This window comes from Pelophylax lessonae, assembly GCF_965119305.1.
Source record: "Pelophylax lessonae genome assembly, chromosome: 1".
Lineage (NCBI taxonomy): Eukaryota > Metazoa > Chordata > Amphibia > Anura > Ranidae > Pelophylax > Pelophylax lessonae.
Window position 1 is genome coordinate 63,920,208 of NC_138768.1, and position 25,276 is coordinate 63,945,483.

Genomic DNA, 25,276 nt, shown 5'->3' on the forward strand with positions numbered 1-25,276 from the left:
GTACAGCCAAATTCCAGGTACAGCCAACATATGACAAATTGAAGACAGTGCAGACAGCAGTTCAAGGTGTATTAACGTAACACTAAGGCAACCATAGAGCGCATAAGGAACATAATGTACACCCCCTGTGAGGCCAACGGCCTTAGCTGTTAGAGCTGAATAGTGAACAAATAAATTCTCAGGGCACCTTCAGGCAGACCCCCCCCCGCCCCGCCGGACCGGCATCCTTCTCATGGCCGGCTACCGGGGAAGGGAGGCCCCCCTCAGGTGCACCCGAGTGCCGCGGCACACCCCAGAGGACCCAATGGCGGTACTTCCCCCAAAGGGGTGTCGCACCGCATTACTCCCGGAAACTGACCGACCAACCTAATAGGGAGCCAAACAGATCATGGCCAGTATTCATCAGCGGTAAAGAGGATGAATAAACTTATAGACGGTATGCTTAAAGCCAAAAAAGAAAAGGAGGGGCTACAGGAAAAAAGACAAAGAGGGAAAGAGAAGAGGGGAGGGGACCAAGATGGAGAAGTAAGGGAACAGGGGAGCACCAAGGAGGAGAGTGGGGGGGAGGCCGGCCGACCCCGTTCAGCGACCATCAGCGGGTAAGCAACTCTGTATATTCCGGAGTGTATTTAAATTCATGCCAATAAAACCAGCGTTTCAGGAACTTCTCTCGTGTACCGTGCTCAGTGGCTACTAGATCTTCCATTTCATTGAGGCAAGAGACCTTGCGGAGCCACATGGCTACCGTAGGAGGCTGTGTCTGCTTCCATAGCGGAGGGATGCAGCTTTTAGCTGCCGTGAACAGAAGGGGCAGAATTGATTTCCGATAGGACGCTCTCGGATATTCATGGTGATGAAGGAGGAAGAGTGCTGGGTCTAGGGTGAGGGGATGGTCCGTAAATTTCTGGGCAATGCGGAGAACCTCCTTCCAGAAAAACTGTAAACTCGAACATGACCAAAAGACGTGTAGGTAGGTTCCATCCTCCTCCCCACACCGCCAACAGACATCCGGGCAGGTCGGGAACATGCGATGAAGCCTAACCGGAGTATAGTGCCAGCGGGTCAAGGTCTTATAGCCCACTTCCTGATACCGCGAGCAGCGGGAAGTCTTGTAAGTGAAAAATAATATCCTCTCAACCTGATGGTCTGTAAAAGACACATTCAGGTCCCTCTCCCATTTGGCAATAAATGGGGGGCGGAAAGATTCGTCCGGCGAGGCCAGCGCCCGGTAAACCAGAGAGACCGTGTGGCGAAGGGGAGACGTGTCGGAGCAAAGATCTTCAAAGTACGTTAGCCGCCTCGAAAATTGAGGCGCCGAAGGAAGAGCTTGTAGAAAATGAGCCAACTGGATCCGCTGCCAAAAGGACAAGGAGGTAAAGGGCGCCGTAGAGTTCATATGGGAGCGCGAGATCCAAGCCCCCGCCCTCACAAAGTGCCGTGCTTGGTGAACCCCCTCGGTCTTCAAGAACCTAAATCCAGGTTGATCCAATCCGGGCCCAAAGTCTGGGTTATCAATCACCGGGAGAAGGGGCGAGGGAAAGGACGCCAACTGGCCGTTGTGGCAAAGACGCCTGCCCACCGCCAGCGTGGGTCCAATGGTCGGATGGGTATCCAAGTCCCTGGGAACAGGGCCAGAGCTCCAAAGGGCGGACTCCAAGGGAGTCCCCACTGACAAACGCTCCAGGCGGACCCATTGTTTCATGGAACCGTGGCGATACCAGTCTATAATGCGAGAAAGATGACATGCTTCGTAATAGAGGACTGCGTCCGGCATCGCCATGCCCCCACTCAATTTAGGCATCCGGAGCACCCGCAGCGCCAAGCGGGGGGAACCCCGAAGCCACAGGAACTCCCGAAACACCCTGTTCACCCTCTTGAGGTAGGAGGATGGGACCTTAATGGGCAGCGCCTGGAGCACATACAAGAGGCGGGGCATGATGTTCATCTTCATAATGTTGCAGCGACCGAACCAGGAAAAAGTCCCTCGGCGCCACCCTTCTAAGTCCTGCTTGATGCGAGTCAAAAGAGGTGGGAAGTTACAATCGAAGATATTCTCCGGGCAACCCGGGAGATAAATTCCCAGGTACTTGATGTGGGACAAACCCCATTTAAAAGGAAAATCCGCTCTAAGGAGAGTCGACAGAGAGGCCGGTAAACCGACCGCCAGCGCCTCTGACTTTGATTGGTTAATTTTATAGAAAGATAATGACTCATAAACCCGAAATTCTTGCAAGAGATTCGGGAGGGAAGTGAGAGGGCGTGTTAAGAAGAAAAGTAGATCGTCCGCGTATGCCGCCACTTTAGGCGACTCCCCTGCACTTACCGACAGTCCGGCCACATCCGCATTCGCCCTCACAGTCCTCAGAAAAGGCTCAAGAGCGAGAACAAAAATCAACGGGGAGAGCGGGCACCCCTGGCGAGTGCCATTTGCGATGTCGAGGGAGTGCGAGAGAGACCCGTTGACCTTCACCCTAGCCGAGGGCCTGGAGTAAATGGCCCTGATCCACGACAACTGGCGTTCCCCCAGACCCACATGCTCCATGGTAGCTAGCAGAAAATCCCAGTTCACCCGATCAAACGCCTTTTCGGCGTCCGTCGACAGGACCAACATCGGGATACGGTGGCTATTAGCATAATGTATGAGATTAATTGCCTTGGCGGTATTGTCCCGGGCTTCCCGGGCAGTAACAAAACCTACTTGATCATCGTGGATCAAACCTGGGAGCAGGGGAGCCAATCTAGAGGCAAGGATCTTGGTGAATAGTTTTAGATCAATATTCAGGAGAGAAATCGGCCGGTAGCTCGCACACAGCAGTGGGTCTTTACCCTCCTTGGCCAAGACAGTGATATGAGCCCGCAAGGAATCAACCGGCAGGGCCGCCGACTCGCCAGCTGCATTGTACGCGGATAAGAAATGCGGCGATAGGATCTCCTCAAAACACTTGTAGTACGCAAGGGTGCAGCCATCAGGACCAGGCGCCTTCCCAGGTTGCATACCCCCCAGGGCCGCAGTAAGCTCACCCGAGCGCAAAGGTGCGTCCAACTCTTCCACATCCTCCGGTGAAAGGGTGGGGAGGCCGGAAGCCGTAAGATACGATCGAATCTCCCGGATCCTAGCGTCCCGTGATGCCGGCGAAGGGCCAGAGGACAAATCGTACAGGGAGGAATAGTACCGACGGAAAGCTTCCGCTATGTCCGTCGTCGAATGGACCTTACGGCCCGCCGCCGTGGAGATCTCCGGTATAAACGTCCCGGATCTCTGCTGTCGCAGTGCCCTGGCCAACAGCTTCCCACACTTGTCTCCATGCTCGTAAAAAGCTCGGCGACATTTAGCTAGGGCGGCCTTGGCTTGAAAGAGGACCAGATCTCGGAGCTGATCACGAAGAACAATGAGCTCCTGAAGGGCAGCAATTGCTTGGGACCGTTTGTGGACCCTCTCCAGGCTTCCGATTTTCGCCAAGAGGTCTGACATTTGAGCACTCCTTTCCTTCTTCCTCCGGGATCCGAGCTTGATCAAAAACCCGCGCATATAGCTTTTATGGGCCTCCCAGACCATCACGGGCGAGCTGTCCGTCGTGACATTAGAGGCGAAGAAGTTCCTCAGTTCAACACCGAGCTCCCCCAGGATAGCAGGATCCTGGAGAAGGGTGTCGTTAAGCCTCCACTGCCATTGTGACACCTCCGGGGTTCTCAGATCTAGGTCGAGGAGAACTGGAGCGTGGTCCGAAATGGCAATAGAACCAATAGAGGCAGCTGAGACCCTGGGAAGCAAGGACTGCGGTAACAAAAAAAAGTCGATACGCGAATATGAGTCGTGCGGGGGGGAGAAGAAAGTATAGTCCCTATCCCCGGGATGGAGAACGCGCCACGGATCCACTAGGCGAAAAGCATGAATCAACTGCTTGAAGCGTCGGAGAGCAGCATAGGACAACTGGGAGGCAGACTTGGAGGTATCCACTAGCGGGTCAAGAGCCAGATTAAAATCCCCTCCCATGAGAATCTGTCCCATAGCGAAGTCTGCCAACTTAGAAAGCACCGCGTCCATACAGGAGATTTGGTTAGTATTGGGCAGGTAGAGATTCACCAGGGTTACCGGGACGGAACCCAACTGGCCCTTCACAAAGAGGGCCCTGCCAGACTCGTCCCTCCACATATCCGAGAACGTCCATGGAGTATTGCCCTGAATCAGGATGCTAACCCCTTTCGTCTTGGAATCAGGAGAACAGCCATGGTAAACCGTAGGAAAACGCCTATTTCCCAATTTGGGGATCTTATCCAGTCTGAAATGCGTTTCCTGCAAGAAACCAACATGAGCACGGAGACGGTGGAGTTCAGACAGCACAATAGAGCGCTTCTCAGGGGTGTTGAGTCCCTTCACATTCAAGGAGACCAAACGGATCGGGTCAGGACGGGGGGCGACCATCTCCTCCCCAACTAGTGGGTCCAGCCCAGAGGTCAAAAACAAAAAAACCCCCAAGAGAAGGGGAGGAGGGGAAGGGAGGGAACGGTGGGAGAGGGAAAAAAAAAAAAAGGGGGGGGAGCAGTAAGGAGACAGAAGGATATGAAAGGAGAGAAAAAAAGGAAAAAGGGGTGGAAAAGGAGAAGGCGCGATGCACGCGCCGAACTACAAAGTAGTAGGTTGCCGAAGCACAAGAGAGAATTCAATCTCAAAGGACCCTAGGGCCCAGTCCACCACCCCCGCAAGCAGGGGACAGTGAACAGGTATCCAGGGATCACCCTATGTGGGGAACGAGGAGAGCCACTAACCGGGAGAAGCAGGTGACCTCTCCCACGCCCCCCAGACCAGCCCACCATAATCCTAACAACATATAATAGCATAGTAACCAGCAATAAAAAAAAAAATGATAATGAACCCAACACAAAAATCATCAACACAGTGTAGCAGCCCGAGGCCCCCCACTAGAGAGGAGTCCCCCCCCCGCCCACCACGAGCCAAATCAGCAGTTCCCATGGCACTCTCGTTGACAAACGCCAGATTTAGTGCCCGCCCCCCTGCCCGGACTCCTCACTCCGGGTCAGTAGCAGCAGACAAGAGGGGGAGGCGTCGCACCCACCCCCACCCATATCACCAGTTCCTGGGAGGGGAAAACACTAGAAAAAGAAGGGGGGAAAAGTGAGGGGAATGGGGAGGGGGAAAGGAAGTGGGAGGGAGGGAAGGGGAAGGAAGATGCGAGATGGGGGAAGGGGAAAAAAAAAAAGGGGGGGGGAGGGAGAGGGAAAGGAGGGAAGGGGAAGAGGGGGATGAGGAGGGGAAGAGGGGGATGAGGAGGGGAAGAGGGGGATGGGGAGAGGGAGGGGAAGAGGGGGATGAGGAGGGGGAGGGGGATGAGGAGGGGGAGGGGGGAGGAGAGGGGAGGGGGAAGGAGAGGAGAGGGGTGAACAAGGGAGTGGGAAGGAGGCATGGGGAAAAACGAAGGAGAAGGAAGAGGGAGGCGAGGGAATGGGGGAAGGAAGGTGAGAGAGGGGAGAGGGGGGAGAGATAGGAAAAGGAGGGGAGACAAGAAAAAACAAAAGGGGGGGAGAAAGAAGGGGGGAGGAGGGAAGAGACGGAGGAGGGAGAGGGGAGGGAGAGGGGAGGGCGAGGGGAGGGAGGGGGGGAGGGGGGACCGCATGAGGAGGGGGTAGAGGAAGATAAGTAAGCGGTGTCCCATCGGAACCAACGAGAAGCCCAATCCCCCGCAGCCCCCCAACCCGGCACAATGCACCACCAAGTAATGAAAGGAGAGCAGCACCCTGACCAAGCCAGCTCCCAATACAGGCATAGCCCGGCCAGAGCGCCGCCGGGAAACAAAACCAGGGAATAAGCCAGCTAGTATTTCCCGAGCCCATTGCAGACCCATACAGACCCCAGTAGCTATTTCAATATAAACCACACATTGTTATAAAGCAAAGATATGCATGCGTCCAGCCGTCCGGTAGGGGGTAACAGCCACCACTGTCACCCTCTCTCCAGCAGGGCACCCCCGGAGCCAGAAGTAATGGGAACGAACACTGCACCACATAAGGGAAGACGGGGGTCGGAGTTCCAGTCATCAGAAAAGGTTGCAGCCAGGACAGCGGGACAAGGCATCAGTCCTGCAGGGACAGGGGCAAAGAGCACAGGATACGTCCGCATGGACCAGCAGGGGGTCAGTCAGAGGCAATGCAGACAGCGGGCCGGGCAGAGGTTACAGGGCGGCTCGGGCGGGAGAACTGGAGGGAAGATCATGTGGGGTAAGGGAGGGGGCCATTAGGCTACTCACTGTTCCAGGGCATTCTAAGTTCAGTCTTCAGGCGAGGCCGCGGAGGAGCCAGCGGAGCTCGGCCCGGGGGCATGTCGCTGACGGCGCCGGCCGACAGGACCCGACCGCGATGGCCCACCGCCAGGGGATCGAGCATCACGCTCCGGGAGCCTCGCCAGCCAGTCCGGGATCGCCATTGGAGCCAGATCCGCAAACCGGAACAAGGCCTGAAGATCAGAATGCTTACGGAGGATAAACGTCGATCCATTTCTGCGGACTATCAGCTGAAGTGGGAAGCCCCAGCGATAGGTAGCGTCTTGACCACGGAGCCGCTCCAGAAGGGGCTTCAGCATCGCCCGGCGCATCAGGGTCCCTCGCGAAACATCCGGAAAAATGTGAATTGTAGCCCCATCGAAGTCCAAAGGGCCCACCGACCATGCGGCCCTCATCACCTGCTCCTTGACCGCGTAACGGTGGAGGCGGCAGATCACGTCCCTGGGTCTGTCGGCATCCTGCGACCTGGGACCCAGAGCCCGATGGATCCTATCGAACTCCAACACCACCGGGGGATCTGGCGGGAGAATCCGGGTGAGTATGGCCCGGACCGTCTCAGGCAAGTCCTCGTGGCCCGTGGCTTCGGGAAGGCCGCGGAGCCGCAGATTGTTCCTACGGCTCCGATTCTCAATGTCCTCCATGGTAAGTTGTTGCTCAGCAAGGATGTCCGCGTGAGCTGCCTGGGTCCTCTCCAACTGGGTCACTCGGGTTTGTAGGTCACAAATAGCGGACTCTCCAGAGGCCACCCGCTCCTGCACCTGGGTCACCTCTCCCGACAGGGCCTGGAAGTCCCTCCGATGTTGCTCCGTGACCTGAGCCACCAGGGCCTCCATGTCCATTTTGGTGGGGAGGGATCGCAGCAAGGCCCAAATGTCTCTGTCTTCCCCCGAGTCCCCGGTAAGAGATGACTGGGACGCCATAGGAGGCGCCGGAGATGCCGCCGAAGGCGAGGGAGCCGGGGTGGAGGGTGTTCGAGGCGATGATGAGGTAGCGGCCGGAGCAGGGTCCCCGCGTGGACTCAGTGCAGGCTCCCGGATTCCCGGTGCCGGAGAACCCTGGAAAAACGGGCGGATCGGAGCCGAGGAAGTCGCCCGAGGAGCAGGTTTCGCCGATTTAGTCCTCCTCCGCTTGTAAGAGCTCATGACAGCCGGTAAATGCTAGGTTAAGGCCGATCAGGGAGGCTAGGGAGCGGGAGCACCATGAGAAAACGTCTTCACGCCGCCATGTCCTAGCCACGCCCCCCGACGTCCCTTCTTAATCAGTCAATGGTGAGCCAGAGTATAAGATGTGCTGAGCTTGAATAATTACAGTTAATAAAGTGTAAAAAATTTTAAAATAACAAACATGATATACTTACCAGCTCTGTGAAGTGGTTTTGCACAGAGCAACCCCAAACTTCTTCTTGGTTCCCTTAACAGTGCTCCTGACAAGCAAACCGCTTGCTATGGGGACACTGGTGTATGCTCGCTCCTGAGCCTGCTCTGTGCGTCCATAAGTCTCCCGCTGCTGTCTCAGCCAATCAGGAGAGAGAGAGACCCCGGATCGTGCACATTGCTGGATCAAGAGGGGGCTCAGGTGAGTATTAGGGGGGCTGTTTGGGGAGCAGCACACAGAAGGTTTTATACCTTCATGCAAAGAATACATGCAGGTAAAAAACCTTCAGCCTTTACAACCACCCCAATTGGAGACTTGCATAGATAGGTTGAAAAAGATAGTTCAATATTAGTCCATCTAATTCAATGAATAGTAAAATTAGCTTAGAATTCCAGCTGTGCCCATGGCAAGCCCTGGGGAGGACATCCTGGTCATTAGGGGACTTTTATAGTCATCATGACGGCCTAGCGACCAGGAATTATGCAACACTGTCCTGAAGATTTACAAGGATACAGCCATAGTTAAAACCAAACTCAAGGCCACAAAGAATTAGAAAATATTCTCAAATCCGGTTGTGTTCAATTGTTACGTGTGTCTTCAAATACTGCTAGTATAAGATCCCGAAACCCATCTTTATAATAGCACACCAGAACACAGAATGTAAGACAATGGCCCAGGAATGTAAGTCAAGCAGACTTGTGCACAGCGCTGTCAATCTTACATGTTTTCTGGAAGCTTGATTACAGCAAGGAAGCAGAGGGGGATCTCATGAGTCTGGGGATGTTTCCTTGTTATCCAGTCATCAGAACACTAAGGTGACTGCGCTCAGCATGACTGCTCCGGTACCTAAAGCCGGCTGCATAAAGACATGGTTTGGTGTAGAGAAAATCTTGTGCCCTGCACAAAGCCCTAATCATCTATAGCAGTGGTCTCCCAACTGCGGCCCCGGGGCCAGATGTGACCTCTGTGTATCTTTATCCGGCTCTTGGGGCATTATTCTTCCCTCTGATAAAAGACACTATTTCCCCCACTGACACCAATAATGGGGCATAATTTCTGCCACTCATGCCAACCATGGATCATTATTCCTCCCAATGACACCAGTGATGGGGCACTATTCCTCCCACTGACACTAACATTGGGGCACTATTCCTCCCACTGACACTAACATTGGGGCACTATTCCTCCCACTGACACCAACAATGGGGCACTATTCCTCCCACTGACACCAACAATGGGGCACTATTCCTCCCACTGACACTAACATTGGGGCACTATTCCTCCCACTGACACTAACATTGGGGCACTATTCCTCCCACTGACACTAACATTGGGGCACTATTCCTCCCACTGACACCAACAATGGGGCACTATTCCTCCCACTGACACCAACAATGGGGCACTATTCCTCCCACTGACACCAACAATGGGGCATAATTTCTGCCACTGACACTAACATTGGGGCACTATTCCTCCCACTGACACTAACATTGGGGCACTATTCCTCCCACTGACACCAACAATGGGGCATAATTTCTGCCACTGACGCCAACAATGGGGCATAATTTCTGCCACTGACGCCAACAATGGGGAATAATTTCTGCCACTGACGCCAACAATGGACCATTTATTCCTCCCAATGAGACCAGTGATGGGGCACGATTCCTCCCACTGACACTAACATTGGGGCACTATTCCTCTCGCTGACACCAATGATGGGGCACTATTTCTTCCACTGACTCCAACGATGGGCCACTATTCCTCACACTGATACCAACATCGGGGCACTATTCCTCCTCCTAATATCAAAGATGGGGCATTGTTTACTCCCACTGACGCCAAAACATTTTCTACTCCCACTGGCCACAGTCCGGCCCCCCATAAAGTCTAAAGGACAGTAAACCGGCACTTTGTTTAGAAAGTTTGGAGACCCACGATCTTTAGGATCATTGGAATGCCACTTGTGAGCCAGGTCTTCTCTTCCAACATCACCCGTATCCGACCACAAATGATCTTTGGCACAAATTTTCACAAACAATCCAAACCTTGCTGAAGGCCTTGTCAGAAAAGAATTCAGCCAAATGCTTCAGAACTCATTGGACGGTGCTTCACAGTGCAGATGGACAATGAGCCGAAGCATACTGCGAAAGCAACCAAAGAGTTTTTTAAGGGAAAGAAGTGGAATGTTATGCAATGGCCAAGTCAATCACCTGACCTGAATCCGATTGAGCATGCATTTCACTTGCTGAAGACAAAACTGAAGGGAAAATGCCCCAAGAACAAGCAGGAACTGAAGACAGTTGCAGTAGAGGCCTGGCAGAGCATCACCAGGGATGAAACCCAGCGTCTGGTGATGTCTATGCGTTCCAGACTTCAGGCTGTAATTGACTGCAAAGGATTTGCAACCAAGTATTAAAAAGTGAAAGTTTGATTTGTGATTGTTAATCTGTCCCATTACTTTTGGTCCCTTAAAAAGTGGGAGGCACATATACAAACTGTTGTAATTCCTACACCGTTCACCTGATTTGGATGTAAATGCCCTCAAATTAAAGCTGAAAGTCTGCAGTTAAAGCAAATCTTGTTTGTTTCATTTCAAATCCATTGTGGTGGTATATAGAGCCAAAAAGATTAGAATTGTGTTGATGTCCCAATATTTATGGACCTGACTGTATATATATATATATATATATATATATATATGTATATATATATACACAATTATAGAGCTAGTCCCTCTGTCTTTTAATAACAGACAGTTCACATTCAGAGATTATCCAGTGTACAGACACATTGCCCTGCTGGACCCAGGTGTTGCTTGTGATAAGTCAGCTATACTTGGCCTTATTGTTGTTTCATTTGGATTGTCACCTAGGTGTTTATTGTATCTTAAGCAGTCAGTAGGTAGCAGACAGAATACAGCAGATGAGTGAGGCGGTCGCTGTCCCAGGTGCTGATACGTATGAGGAATGTTTTATGTAAGGGGCTCCCTGTGCATAGAAATTGCACAGCAGTCTGTAATAGGAGGGGAGCTTGAATGGATCAAACAGCTCTCCATGGTGCTGATTCACTGTCAGCTAATTATTACGCACATTCCCCAGATCTTTAGCTGTTCAAGGACAATGACAGAATATTTCTTTATAATAATATTTACATATATTCTGAGATAGTCTGACACACAGGTGTCAAACACAAGGCCAGGGGGGCCGAATGCGGCCCGCCAAACCATTTCATGTGGCCCTCACACCTCTCCTGCAGCTACGGCACCCCCCTTATCTCTGTTCCCACCATGTTTTAACAGTTGGCACAAAAGAGGAGGACAGAACTCCTCTATCAGATCTTTCGCTTCTCTGTGCAGCTGCACAGAGGTTCATTTCCAATCCCCCACACCATCTCAGCAGTCAGTAGCAGAGAAGAGGACGGAGCTGCTCCTAGATATCCTGCACCTTTCTGTGGCACGCCCTAGTCTCCACCCCCCCCCCCCCCCGTGTAAGTATTCAGCAGACTCTTACAGCTGACTCCAGCCTTTCTGTGGTCCTCCTCCAGACACTTCACTTTCTGCTTCACAGCTCCACCCCTAGCTTCTTACTGGCAGCAGCACATGGTTGGAGGGTGCACTGTGATGTAAAGGAGTGTGGGGATTCATGACTTCTGATGGTGGGGGGAGCTCTTGACATCTGATGTAAGGGGGGGGGGATGCTCTGGACATCTAGTCTTACAGATGCAACTGGTCCTTTGAGGGCAACCATAATGCTGATGTGGCCCGCAATGAAATTGAGTTTGACACCCCTGCTCTAACATGACTCTGCAGCACTTTGCAGGATACATGTCATTTGTGTCCCCGCTGAGTTAGGTTTTGCCTGACTCTGAACTGGGGGTACACCAAAATGAAAATTTTGGTACTGAAACCATAAATTCAGGCTGCACTTGGCTAAAACCGAAAATAATAGTTTTTAAAAATATATACATTTTTATATATAATTGTATTATATTCGACTTTTTAATTAATATCATGAGTTTAAATGAATATGTGTTTATTGTCGGCCATTTTTGGCACCTTTAGCGCAAGAGAAATGCATCCCTTTAAATTCTATGTATGTCTTTACACTGGCCCGTTGCGCTTCCCTTGTGGTATTAAAAAATGTTCTTGCTGCATTTTTGATTAGGTAAAAAACAAAAACTTACCTCCTCGTTGAAAACACAGCAAGAAACCACCAAAAACGCACACGTGTTGCTTTTTTGATGCTGTTTTTGAGTCACATGACCTATAAAAAACACACAATAAGCACAGTAAAATCTCGGCAAAATCGTGGCAAAATCACGTGTGTGCTGCCATTATAAACACCTTTTTCTCTATCGGCAAAATGCCGATAACCTATTTTCAGCTGATAATTTTCGGCAGCCAAAATTTCTGTGTATCTCTACTCTGGTCCAATGCTTCAGGGGTCTGAGAGGCTGAATTTAAAGGACTTAAAGAGGACTTGGGAATAATTTAATAATTTTTTTGTTGCACGGCTCTCCACCCCATTACCTAGGCATGGATGATGTAGGGATCCCACACCCGCCCCACCGGCTGCCTCCTAGGATGCCGAGGTCACACATCCCACAAGGCGGGTTTATAAATGGGTGAGATTCCATGCATGCACAGACATGCTGCTGGTCTCAGCTAGATCCCACACAAACCTGAAACCAGTGGCATGTCTGTGCACACATGTGTAGATTCCATGCATGTGCCGACATGCCGCAGGTCTGCCAGGTTTTACACACCTGAAATCAGAGGTATGTTGACACACGTGTGGATTCCATTCATGTGCCGTCATGCCGCAGGTCTGCCAGGTTCTGCACACCTGAAATCAGAGGTATGTGGGGGTATCTTGTGCATGGGCAGACATGCCCCTGGTGTTTTCCAAGTATTTGGGACCTGGCAGAGACCTGCAGAATATTTCCAGAAAGTAGTGCAGGAGCAGAGCGGCGCAAGGAAGACCACTCTGGACTTCAAAGCATGTTTTTTTTTTTCTATTATTTTTTCATGTGGGGACAATTATTAGGCTACATTCACACCTGAGCGTAGCGTTTTCGCGCGTTTTTTTACCGCGATTTACAGGCATTTTTTGTGCAGGCGTTTTTAGATTGAATAGAGACCAATGGAAAACGCCTGTAATCTGCCCAAAAAGAAGCTCATGTACGTTTTTGAGCGTTGGGCGTTTTGCTCACAGCGTCAAAACGCTCAGATGTGAACAGGGGCCATTGAAATGAATAGGATTTGTCTTGTTGGGCGTTTTGAGAGCTGATCCTAGAGCAGAAAAACTCCCCGAAAACACCCCAAAACGCCTACATGTGAACCGAGCCTTAGAGAATTTCCTTAAACTAAGATTGGTGAGGTTTCTCTTTAAAGACCAAGTCCAGGAAGTTATAGTCCACCCTTGCATTTCAAGCGCAATTATGTCTAGATTACAATAAAAGCACTTTAGCTTACCTGATCCTCTACTCCCCCTGGCAAACAGACCCCCCCCCCCTCCTTGCTTCAGCAGTGAAGGGTCCCTTGGCATCCTCACATCCAGTGCAGGGCTCTGGTCCCTGTTTCAGTTTTGATCATGTCAGAAGCATCTGAATGCTGGAGTACAGAGGAGAGGAGACAGCAGAGACCAGTCTAGCAGCTTGGAGGAGCCTGCGGGAGCAGAGAATCCTGTACATAAAACTGCTTTAACTGTTCCCCTCCACCTAACAAGTAGAACCAGCCTGGAGACCTGACTGTTTTCTACTACAGATGAGTAATACAATTAGGTCACCTCCCTGCCCACAGACTGTGATTGGAAACAGCAGAACCACTCTGATCTCTCCTACTAGCAGAGTACTGCAGCACAACATACTGGCTCCTTGTTTTCTTCTTCTTCTTCTACTTCTAGGTACAGGGATTGCAGCACTGACAGTTGGAGAATCACTGTCCTTATGACGTGTGTTGCCTTACAAAAATAGTATAGTATAACTTGCATGCCCAGTATAGGCCTCTATTGCAGCTGGCTTCCAAGCCCTGATGAAGGGGGAGCCTTGAACCCCCCGAGATGCATTGGATTTTTCTTATGAATTTTATCAGGATTAGTAAACCTTTAATGTCCCTTGTTTTTTGGACCTTCACCTTGGGTTGCTTGGGGGAATTAAATTCATCAGGTAGACCTATTTTTTCATTAATTTTTGTGGAAAGAGGTTAAACCAATGTTTACAATATCATTTATTTAATGATACACCACCTACTGCCTTCCTGGGCTCTCCCGCCCAGGACTGAAGCCGGTGGTTCCGCCAGCTGGCCATAGAAATGACCAAAGACCAGAATGTCCCCGATCATCTCTATGCTCTAAGAAACTGGAAGCGGTGAGTATTTAGTCATTTCTGGTTTTGCCATTGCTGCTTGAGAAAGCATTGGATCAAACCGATCTTGGATTGATCTGATGCTTTAAAGGGACTGCAGATCTCTCATTAAAGCGTACCTGTCACTAGCTGGCCCACGCCTATGTACTTTCTAGCACAACTTCTTGGTTTTGGTTTGTTGTTTTGTTTTATCAATCAGGAAGGCCCACTCCTGTGAGTCAGGCCTCCTGGTTTTGCACTGTTTTGCTTTATGCTTAAACAATAAAAACAGAACCTGTCACTGCCCATGCTAATGTGAGTCCCGGTTCACACTTGTGCGATGCGGGAAGGCTGCGAATTTGCAGCCTGTTCCCGCATCGCATCCGCACATCTGGCAGTTCACACTGCCATATGCGATACGCAGGGGGTGTCAATTAAATGTTAACGACACCCCCAGTTTGATCGCATATCGCAGTGCGATCTGACAGTTCGCACAGGATCGGATCGCACAAGTGTGAACCACTGTGTGATCCGATCCTGATGTGGCTGGAAAAAAGGGTCCTGTGCGTCTTTTGTGCGGGTACAGTGCGAATTTCAGCCATACAAAGTGTGTGGCTGAATTCGCATCCGCACATCCGATCGCATGTAATGAAGGAGCAGTGCGCTCCGATATTACATGCGATCACTTCACTCGCAAGAGTGTGAACCGGCCCTGAACGTCAGATCAAGAGCAATAATTTTAGCACCAAATCTCCTGTGTAAATCTACAGTAGCAACCTGTAAAGGCTTTTAAAGCACCGCCTATGGATAATTTACTGTACCGTGGTTTGTCGCCATTCCACAGGCAGGCACAGTTTTAAAGCATGGCATGTTTGATATTTATTTACTCAGTGTAACATCTTTTATATTTTAGTAGAGCTGCACGATTATTTGTTTGAGAATCGCAATCTTGATTCATCCCCCCCCCCTATGTGATCTCAAACCTGAATCTCTGCGATTCTGAGTGGCGCAGGTAGGGGAAGGCGTCGGTTGCAGTGGAGCCAGCCTGGAACACAAATAGCGCTGCCGCTAGTGATACAGGAACTGACGTCAGCAGTGAGAGACAACGTGATGCCGCCACATCCACTGATGGGCGGCACTGCGTATCTTCAGGGGCCCCAGGGACACTGCACTCCATCCCTTTCTTCATTCGTCATGCCATGCCACATGTGAGCTATCTTTCCGTCATGTGAGGGGGTAATCTATGACAAAGGAGGGGAGGAGGGCGGGCGGGGGGGGGGGGGGTGTAATCCTCAAAGAGAAAAAATAAATTAATAAATAAATTTTAAAAAATTTTTTTATATATGTGTGTATATATAAACTTAAAAAAAATTCTAATATACATGCACACCGGTATATATATATATATATATATATATATATATATATTATATATGTGTGTTTTATTTATATATATATTATATATGTGTGTGTATATATATATGTATATTATATATGTGTGTATATATATATATATATTAGAATTTTTTTTAAGTTTAAATTTTCTGACTGCACATAACACTACCATTTTCATTACATTTGTTTGAAGCAAAGAGTGTTATGGCTTATTTTATTGCCATCTTGTTTGGTAACCTAATGTTCAGAGGTTGTAAATCTTTAAAATAAAAAAGATTTTGAGAATCGTGAGAGAGTCGTTATCTTCATTCTAAGCCAAAAAAATTGTGATTCTCATTTTTGCCAGAATGGTGCATCTCTATATTTTAGCATACAGTTGGGTATTATATTGTGTTTGGGTGTTTCTAAAATTCATAAAAGTGTATATTTTCCCAAAAAGTAAAAAAAAAACTGCTGCACAAATATTGGCTGACAAAAATTGCAACACCATTTTATTCTCTAGGGCCTCTGCTTAAAAAGTATAAAATGTTGGGGGGTTCTAAGTCATTTTCTAGCAAAAAAAATGCTGATTTTTTTACATATATGTGAGAAGTGTCAGAATTTGCCTGTTAAAGTGATTACATTGGATACGTTTAGTTGTATTTGTGTTGCTTTTTTCTATCAAATTCTGGCTATATTGGTTTCGCTTGTAGTGATCTTCTTTCTCCTCCTTTGCTCTCTTATTTATTTTATTATTTGATAATTCCCTTATCCCCAGACAGTAGTAATATTTCATACCACCTCTTATAAAAGATTTAATTAGACAATCAAAAAGCCTTCATGTTTTGCATAATCTGTACAGAATGGTCTAGATCTGTGCTCAGAGAGTACCCCCTCCCCCTTCAATGTTGAATTTAGCACGCCGTAACATACTTTCTAGTCATCTTTAAGAACGCACACTGTTGGAATAGTTGATTGCAAAATCTGGCATTTACCAGCTGGAGTGCTTGTTTAGATTAAATGGCACTACTTAGCAGCAGCGTGACCGTACTTCCAATCACATGTATGACATAAATCCTTCGGTTTGAACACAGATTAAGTGAAACAACTGGAGTAACACGCGTATTTGTGCCGTAGCATCTGTTGATGCACAATTCTATTGCTGCCCATTCCAGTACATTCGCTCAGCTGCTGTGAATATGATCAGCTTATCACCCAGCTACACAAAACCTACAGTAATTACATACATTTGTGCAGCAGGAGAACATTGCCGGGGAACTGCATTTCAGTACGTCACTTTTATAAATGAAACTTGCCTTAATTGCTGGGTATTATTCATGCATTCCGCAGCATATTGTAATCTCGGTACTGTGGTGCATATTTTCATGAACAAAGAAGTGTGTGATCATTAGTAGGCTTCGTGTAGAGAAAAGTCTCTGTCTTGCCCACAGAAAATCATGAGATTAGGAAGGTAGAGAGGAAGGCAAGCATCTGGTTGTTTTTTCTCCGCAGTTCAAGGGACTGAATCAGGGCATGTGAAGGCTGGCATAGCCAAAGTTCTTGTCAATTCCTGGAGGTAGCCACTGCCAGTTCCAGGGTAGGCATGTCACTGTGATGCTGCAGAGGTGTGTGCTCAGGGCTGCTGTTAGAAATCACAAGGCCCTGCACAGCCTACCTTTGAGGCCCCCCCCCCCCCAAAAAAACTAAATATATATATATATATATATATATAAAATTATATTTTTGCTAAAATGCCAACGGCAGCAATGCTATGCTTTGCATCCATGGCTGAAATGATACCCGTCAGACAAGACCCATTCAGATAAATAGCTCTGCTCTGGAAGCACACTGAACCTCTAAAAGTTCTCTGAAGAGCAGTCCAAATGCTGCCTGTTCTTTAGAGAGCAAAGAATATTTGAACAAGTCCCTAATTTTTTTTTTTAATTTTTTCGAATTTTACATTTTTTTAATTGTATTTTTAATTTATTAATGACGTTTTTTTACATTTTTTAATTACTCATTTGGGGGGGGCCCGGGGGGGGGGGGGGGGGAATATTAAGGGTCTGTGAACCTTTAATTTTCACATTTGAGACAGAGAAGGTGTCTGAGGGCATATATTCATCAGTCCCTTTCTCTGCAGTCTCACCTGTACTGGACAGTGAATGAAAGGGATGTGCTTTGAGGCTTCCTGTTCATTAACAAGCTGAAGCATAGTAAACAAAGTAGTCATAGTAGTAAAGTTTACTATGCTCCAATGATGAATGGACACTGGAGTAATCAGTATTGATCACTCACTGTGTTCATTCAGGAAATGAAGGGGCCAGTAAATATGACATATTTATCGGTCCCCTCCTTGCTCTCCATCCTGAAACCAATGCATAAATGGTAAGGAGAGCGGAAGGGAGTGGAACAGGGTTAGTTACAGGGGTTTCCAAAAAACAACAATATCTCTCCTGCACTCAAAGTGGTATGTGGGAAGGTGAATCTTCTAGGCGGTTTTATGACACAAATGAAGTGGTCTTGCTGCCCCCCTCAGGACCAAGGGTATCCAAAAGGCACTACAAGAAAACAACAAGAGAAGGGCGCACCGACCTTGTGCATTACCACTTAAAAGTTTATTAAAAGCAAAGAAGGGTAGCGTACAATATACTCACAAACGTAGCATATGAACAAGCATATAGGAAATGGGCACCGCTCGCTTCCAGGACACTTCTCTACTGCTGGATAGCGTGATGGCTTCCTCAAAACCTGATGTGGCTTACGCGTTTCGAGGGAGGACCCTCTTCCTCAGAGCCAAAATCGCCACTCGTTTAGTTACAGGGGTACAAGGTGGAAATGGAGTCTGGTCTGAACATTGAATGGCATTGAGAACGTTGATTTGGTGGAATATGTTTTTAGGTTTTCAGTAGAATGCTGTCACTGTGGCTGTAGATATTTATCTCCCTATGATTGCCAGCTTGTGTGATCCATACCAGCTGTATTTTTACAAGAATACATAATTGTATCAAATGGTATTCAATCACTACCTAGAATTTAGCTTTAACCCTTTCGCTGCCAGAGTTGTTTTTGCATTTTTTTGCACATGCTTTAAAAAAAAAAAGTCTAGGAAGATTTCATACCCCCCCCCCCCCCCCAAAAAAAAAGGAAAAACATTTTGACTCCTTTCGCACTGGCGGTGCGCCCGATGGAGTTCGTTCTGCTCAGCGGAGATTGATCCGCCGATCCCCGCTGATGACAGGTCCGTCTCCGCTCACTGTGCACAGACGGAGGTGTCAGATCCCCACTCTCCTCTATGGGGAGATCGGATGAGAACAGACCGCTTGTCCGTTCTCATCCGATCATATTCGATCTGATCCTCCAGACGGATGGATAATAGAGTTTCCATCTGTCCGGATTTCACGGACAGGATCGGATTGGATAGCAGTGGGTGTCAGAGGACATCAGGTCTCCGCTGACATCCGCCGCTCCAAAGAGGTGCATGGAGCATCCGATCAGGTCCGTCTGAAAAACTGACAGGCGGATCGGAAAGCCCGTGTGAAAGGGGCCTTCCACATGTCAGTAACAACCCATGCAATCCATGCTTACAAAGAAACCAAAACAAAAACCTTCATAAATGAAGTTATGTGTAATAAAATGGAATGACACGGGGAAAAAGAATAAAACACGCTAACTGAAATGTATTTAATACTTGGTACAAAATCCTTTGTTGGTAATGAGAGCTTAAAGGCACCTCCAGTATGGAGAAACTAGTGGCATGCATTGCTCAGGTGTGATTTTGGCCAATTCTTCCACGCAGTCTTTAAATCTTGAAGGTTCCATGGGCCTCTTCTATGAACTCTGATGATCTTTGAGTTCTTTCCATAGATTTTCTATTGGATTCAAGTCAGGTGATTGGCTGGGCCATTCTAGCAGCTTTATTTTCTTTCTTTGAAACCAATTGAGAGTTTCCTTGGCTTTGTGTTTGGGATCGTTGTTTTGCTGAAATGTCCACCCTCGTTTCATCTTCATCATCCTTGTAGATGGCAGCAGATTTTTATCAAGAATGTCTTGGTACATTTTTGCATTCATCCTTCCTTCAATGACATGAAGTTTGCCAGTACCATATGCTGAAAAACAGGCCCAAACCATGATGTTCCCACCGCCAAACCTCACTGTTGGTATGGGAGTGTTTTTGGGGTGATGTGTCATTTGACCTCCAAACACGGTGTGTATTATGGAAGCCAAAGAGTTCCATTTTGGTCTCATCCAACCAGACTATTCTCCCAGTATTTCACAGGCTTGTCTAAATATTGTGCAGCAAACTTTAGATGAGCTTCAGCATGCTTTTTCTTCAGCAATGGAGTCTTGCATGGTGAGCGTGTATACAGGCCATGGCGGTTGAATACATTACTTGTTGTTTTCTTTGAAACCATTGTACCTGCTAATCCCAGGTCTTTCTGAAGCTCTCCACAAGTGGTCCTTGGCTCTTGGATAACTCTTCTGATAATTCCTTTCACTCCTCTGTCAGAACTCCTGTGAGGAGCACCTGGCCGTGGCCAGTTTATGGTGAAATGATGTTCTTTCCACTTCCAGATTATGGCCCCAACAGTGCTCACTGGAACATTCAGTAGTTTAGAAATCCTTCTGTAACCAATGCCATCGGTATGTTTTGCAACAGTAGGGTTGCAAAGGTCTTGAGAGAGCTTTTTTCTTTTACCCATCATGAGATGATTCTGGTGTGACACCTTGGTAATGAGACACCTTTTCATAGGCCGTCAGTTGAGACTGAACCAGCTGATAATAATTTGCACTGACAAGGGGCAGGATTGCTTTCTAATTTCAGCTGGTGTCTTGGCTTTCCATGCTTTTTTGCACCTCCCTTTCTTTATGCGTTCAGTACCTTTTCCCTGTGTCAGTCCATTTTATTACACATAACCTAATTTCTGAACTTATTTGTTTTGATTTCTTTGTATGTTTGGATTGCACGGGTTGTTATCGACATGCAGTGAAATATTTCATGTCAATAGCACCTTTGTCTATTTTTTTACCTAGAAAAATGATGACGTGTTCAATATTTATTTTACCTGCTGTATTTTCTGAAAAGCAGAAAACCTAGAGCAGTGATAGCGAACCTTGGCACTCCAGATGTTTCGGAACTATATTTCCCATAATACTCATGCACTCTGCAGTGTAGTGGAGCATCATGGGAAATGTGGTTCCAAAATATCTGGGGTGCCAAGGTTTGCCAATACTGACCTAGAGAATAAAATAGCGGTAGTTCCAATTTTTTATGATACTTGATATTACCACAAAGATTTTCAGTAGAAAATACACTAAAGTTGATTTTAGAGCACACAAACACAATAAATTACCCTATTTTTTGTAACATATAAAAGATGAGGTTGCATTGAGTAAATGGATACCCAACATGCCAAACCTTAAATGTGCGTGCGCCTGTGAAATGACGACAAACTTGAGTACAGTAAGTCCCCTACGAACCTTCAAGTTGCGAACTTTCAAAAATGCAAATGTGTGTTTGCACAGTTTTTTTGTTTTTGTTTCGTTAAACCCAGCAGACTGAATGAAAAAAACTGACAGATCATCGTACCAACACAAGCAATATTGGTGCAGCGATCTCCCCAGCTGGGCTATTGTATTCTAACAGGGGGAATCCCCCCGCCAGAACACACTGATCAGTGCTCGCAACCTGTCTGTTTGTTGGACTTAAGAACGTGCTCCCGGAACAGAACTCGTTCATAAGTAGGGGACTAATGGCACTTTTCCACTGCAAGTATCGGCTCGGCTCCACTCAGCACTGGTTGGCCCAGCTCGGCTCAGTTTGCTTTTCCACTGCGTGGAACGAGTCGGCACCTTTCAACACTGTATAGGCTCTACTCGGCTCGGTTTGCTTTTCCACTGCGTGGTACGAGTCGGCACCTTTCAGCACTGTATAGGCTCTACTCGGCTCGGTTTTCTTTTCCTCTGTTGTGGTACTTAGTAGTAAGTGGGTGGGATTACAACGATTCTCTGACCAATCAGTGACTAGTAGTGACAAACAATCAATGCTGCATGCAAAGGATTGTTGGATATGGTATCGGTACGGCCTGCTTGGAACCCCAACCGAGGTGGTACTGTTTAAGCGAGCTGTACCGACGCCGTACCATGTAATGGAAAAGCGCCGCTATACCAAAGCGTACCAAACCGTTCTAACCCGTACCATGCGGTACCATGCAGTGGAAAAGCGCCAAACCGATCCGTACCATGCAGTGGAAAAGCACCATAATGGTGCTTTTCCACTGCATGGTACGGATCGGTTTGGCGCTTTTCCACTGCATGGTAGTGTAGGTTACTTATGCGCTGCTATGTAACAATACATATATGTGCTCTAAAAAAGGAAAGGGGGAACTGCTGCACCATTAACAGTGAAACTCCTATCACTTCAATTGCATGTACACCACAAAGACAATAGTGTGCTGTTCATCAAAACAAAAAGCGGGAATATCCCACTCATATCTATCCCTTTAACAAATGCATGAAAACAGGTATTCTGTGCTAGTATATACATGAACAATGAACAAAACATTCAATAATTATACTAATAATGGGTTGATGCACTGCTCTACGAATAAATAAAAGAGTATACTGCTGAAGAACTTGGGTGATTGCCCGCATCCCTTAAATATCGAAATAAATAGATATAAACCCCCTAGAGGTGGGACTTTATAGGGCATGAAATAAAGTATTGATATATGAAAAAAAGTAGAAAAATATTTATTCACAAATATACATAACAAACACAATTGATAAAATCACCATGCGGAAATACAGAGAAACAATTGGGGTTGTACATAAATAACCCAAAATCTGTTGAATAACAGAGAAGAAACACCCAACACATTTCGAGATATCTGAAGGTTTTCTCCATCAGGGGGTGAAGGGTTATGGGTACAGTGGTATCTATGATTCAAAATATATGTATATCTCATTATTGAACTGTAATAAACTGTTGATGTATAACAGTTCATTAATATTAATGTATATGTATATATCCCAAGATAAAAAACCTTCTGCCTTTACAACCACTTTAGGAACAAACCTACAGAACCTATCTTGTTTGTAACCCAGGGACTGTCTGTATGCTGATAGGGGACACCGAGAGGTGGCCCCCGGAAATGACGTCAAACGTGTCGCTTTCCTCTGCCACCAGGAATGTGTGTAAACCCCCCACTGTCAGGTCAATATGACCTACGGACCTGCCAGCGAAAGGGTTAAACCTGAACTCCAGAAATTCAGCTACTATAAAAAGTGAAAGCATGCTATCAGTTAAGTTCAAGGAGCTGCATGACATTTCTTATCTTTTTTATTTACATTTGACAGGTGCTGCCCATTCGCAGAAGCTTTTGTATTTTGTGAATGTGTTCACATAATGCAAAGGCTTCTGTGATTGGGTGGGAGGAGGTGAAGGGCAGGCATAGCAGTTGCAGTGACTCTCCTGTTTAATGAACATCGCTTCATTAGAGTGTTTATTTGATTCCTATAAGTCCCAGTTTGAAAGCAATAATAGGCCGTGTCAGCAACTTTGGACCTGCTATATGCATTCCAGGAACTTCCCTCGGTATAATATGCTGAAATCAGGTTATCCTCTTTTCTTTCAGTGCATGTATTAACTTACTGTTGTTCATTGGCAGATCCCAGTTTGCGATGAAATTCCTGGATCCATCATTTGTTCCAATTACTAACTCCTTGACACAGGAGCTTCAAGAGAAACCAGCCAAGTGGATATTCAACCGAACAGCATTTGCACGGCAGAGGTTAGTGTCTCGCGCTCATGTGTAAAATGAGTTCCCGCATGCATTGTACTTTCATAATCAAGTAGCGCATTACTGGAGGTCGTGCCTATCAGAAAACAGATTTTTTAAATCAGTGTATTCTGAGGACACAACATGGAACTTTGAGCACCAAATATTTACCTGGTCAGTAATTTTTTGGCCAGCTCTAGTTTTTTTTTTCATTTGTCTTGGAAGAACTCCGATGTCACTGTTCTCATTCCATGCCCCCTTTTTTTTTTTAAAGATAGCCACTAAAAAGTATATGCCCTGTCAAGTGTAAAAGAGGGTTTTTAATCATCAGTGATTATGACAATCAAATTCAGTGAGGACCAAAAAAAAAAATTAATTATAAAACAGATCTTTGTTGCTGTCTGAGAATTACCCTTACATCCTGTGTGGTCACCATGACAGAAAGTTAGGGGAAATCCCTCTAAGGCCCCTTTTAGACAGGGCGGACTGTGGCTGCGATGCGCTTGCACAGCAGGGGATCTGTCCGCTGATCCCCCGCTGAGCAGGCAGATGACAGGTCCAACACAGCCTGCTCTCCTCTATAGGCAGGTCGGATGTAAACGAGCCACCTGTCCATTTACACCCAGACTTCCACCTGATCCGCTGGACGGAAGGGGAACGGATCCCCCATCCGTCTCTTTTTGGAAGAATGGATTGGATGTCGTTTACATGTCCGTTTTACACCCGCTGCTTTATACTGTAGAGAAGAAGGGAGGTTTCGATTGGGTCCACCTGAAAAACTGACAGACGGACCCAATTGGAACATCCATGTGAAAGGGGCCTTAGTAACTGGGACAGTGAAGGAAATAGAAGCAAACAGCATTTGGTCTGCACTTCTGCTTTGAAAGACAATTGCCACAAAATTAGGTCATGCAATTCATTGGGCACTTTAGATTTGATATTTTACCTATTTATTTATTTTTTTACTTTAACGGGTGAGTTCGCCTTTACCAAAAAACTTCCTGTGCAGCTAAGGGTCATCTGTAGATAAATACAAACATTGCAGCTTTAACTAAAGTTGGATAATGCTTAGGTCATTTACATACGCTACCTCCTAAACCCTAACAGAAAAACTCCCAGTGATGACATCATCCCATCCTACCATGTTGCTAAGACACTCCCAGTCATTACTGCTCACCCCCACCATCACAGGAGCAAGTTCTCATAGCCCCACACTTGCGTGGTCTACTGTCTCCTCCATCACAGCATCCCTGAGCTCAGAGCTACTGAGAAAGGGAGGAGAGAGTGCATGCAAAGGGGTTTGAATTGCCTGGGAGTGTCTTAGCAATATCCTAGCAAGAAGACCAGATGATGCCATCTCTGAGAGTTTTTCAGTCAGGCTTCGGGAAGTATATCAATGGCCTGCACCTAAAGCAAGGGCATTATCCAACTTTGGTAAGGTGAACTAACCTTATAAAAAATTTTGACTAAAAACTTGATGTTAACAGGATAAAGTTAAGATTTGCTCATAAGTATAGCTGCCTAAACACTGTGTGGCTAAATGTTTATCACCTGACCATCACACCTAGAGGAGCTTTTTGGAAATCCCATTCCAAACCCAGAGGCAGTGGTGACAGTCAGTGCTCCAATTTATCCCAAAGGTGTTGAGTACAGTAGGGTTGAGGTCAAGACTCTATGTAGGCTACTCACGTTCCTCCACACCAACGCATTTACCAACGTCTTTATGGAGATGGCTTTTTACACAGGAGAACAGTAATGCAGGAAAAGACCTTCCTCAAGACCTCCAGCCCCTTCCCCACTCTCCATACTGACAAATCCCCTGCAGCCGCTGGAGGTAGAGGGCAAAGCCGGTAGAGCACCAGGGGGACGAGGGAGGCCAGAGGAACACACAGGGGCAGCAGAAAGAAGAGGAAGCTGGATAGGTGAGGTGGCAAGGACAGCATATAGAGGAACCGATCCCCTCCACTTTCCTCCTGCAACTGCTGAATGCCTGCTTCTTCTCCTCTACCTCCCGCAGGCATTCAGCGACTGCAGAAGGAAAGTGGAGGGGATCGGTTCCTCTATATGCTGTCCTTGCCACCTCACCTATCCAGCTTCCTCTTCTTTCTGCTG

At 47.3% G+C, this 25,276-nt stretch overlaps 1 protein-coding gene across 1 annotated transcript in view; it reads left to right on the forward strand.

The window, feature by feature from the left end:
• Nucleotides 1-25,276, forward strand: part of ST8SIA3 (ST8 alpha-N-acetyl-neuraminide alpha-2,8-sialyltransferase 3) — an 83,812-nt gene that overhangs the window by 19,707 nt on the left and 38,829 nt on the right. The window contains exon 2 of the mRNA XM_082243579.1: nt 23,054-23,176. Within this exon, the coding sequence (XP_082099705.1) occupies nt 23,054-23,176 (123 nt within the window). The remainder of the gene's footprint in view (nt 1-23,053; nt 23,177-25,276) is intronic.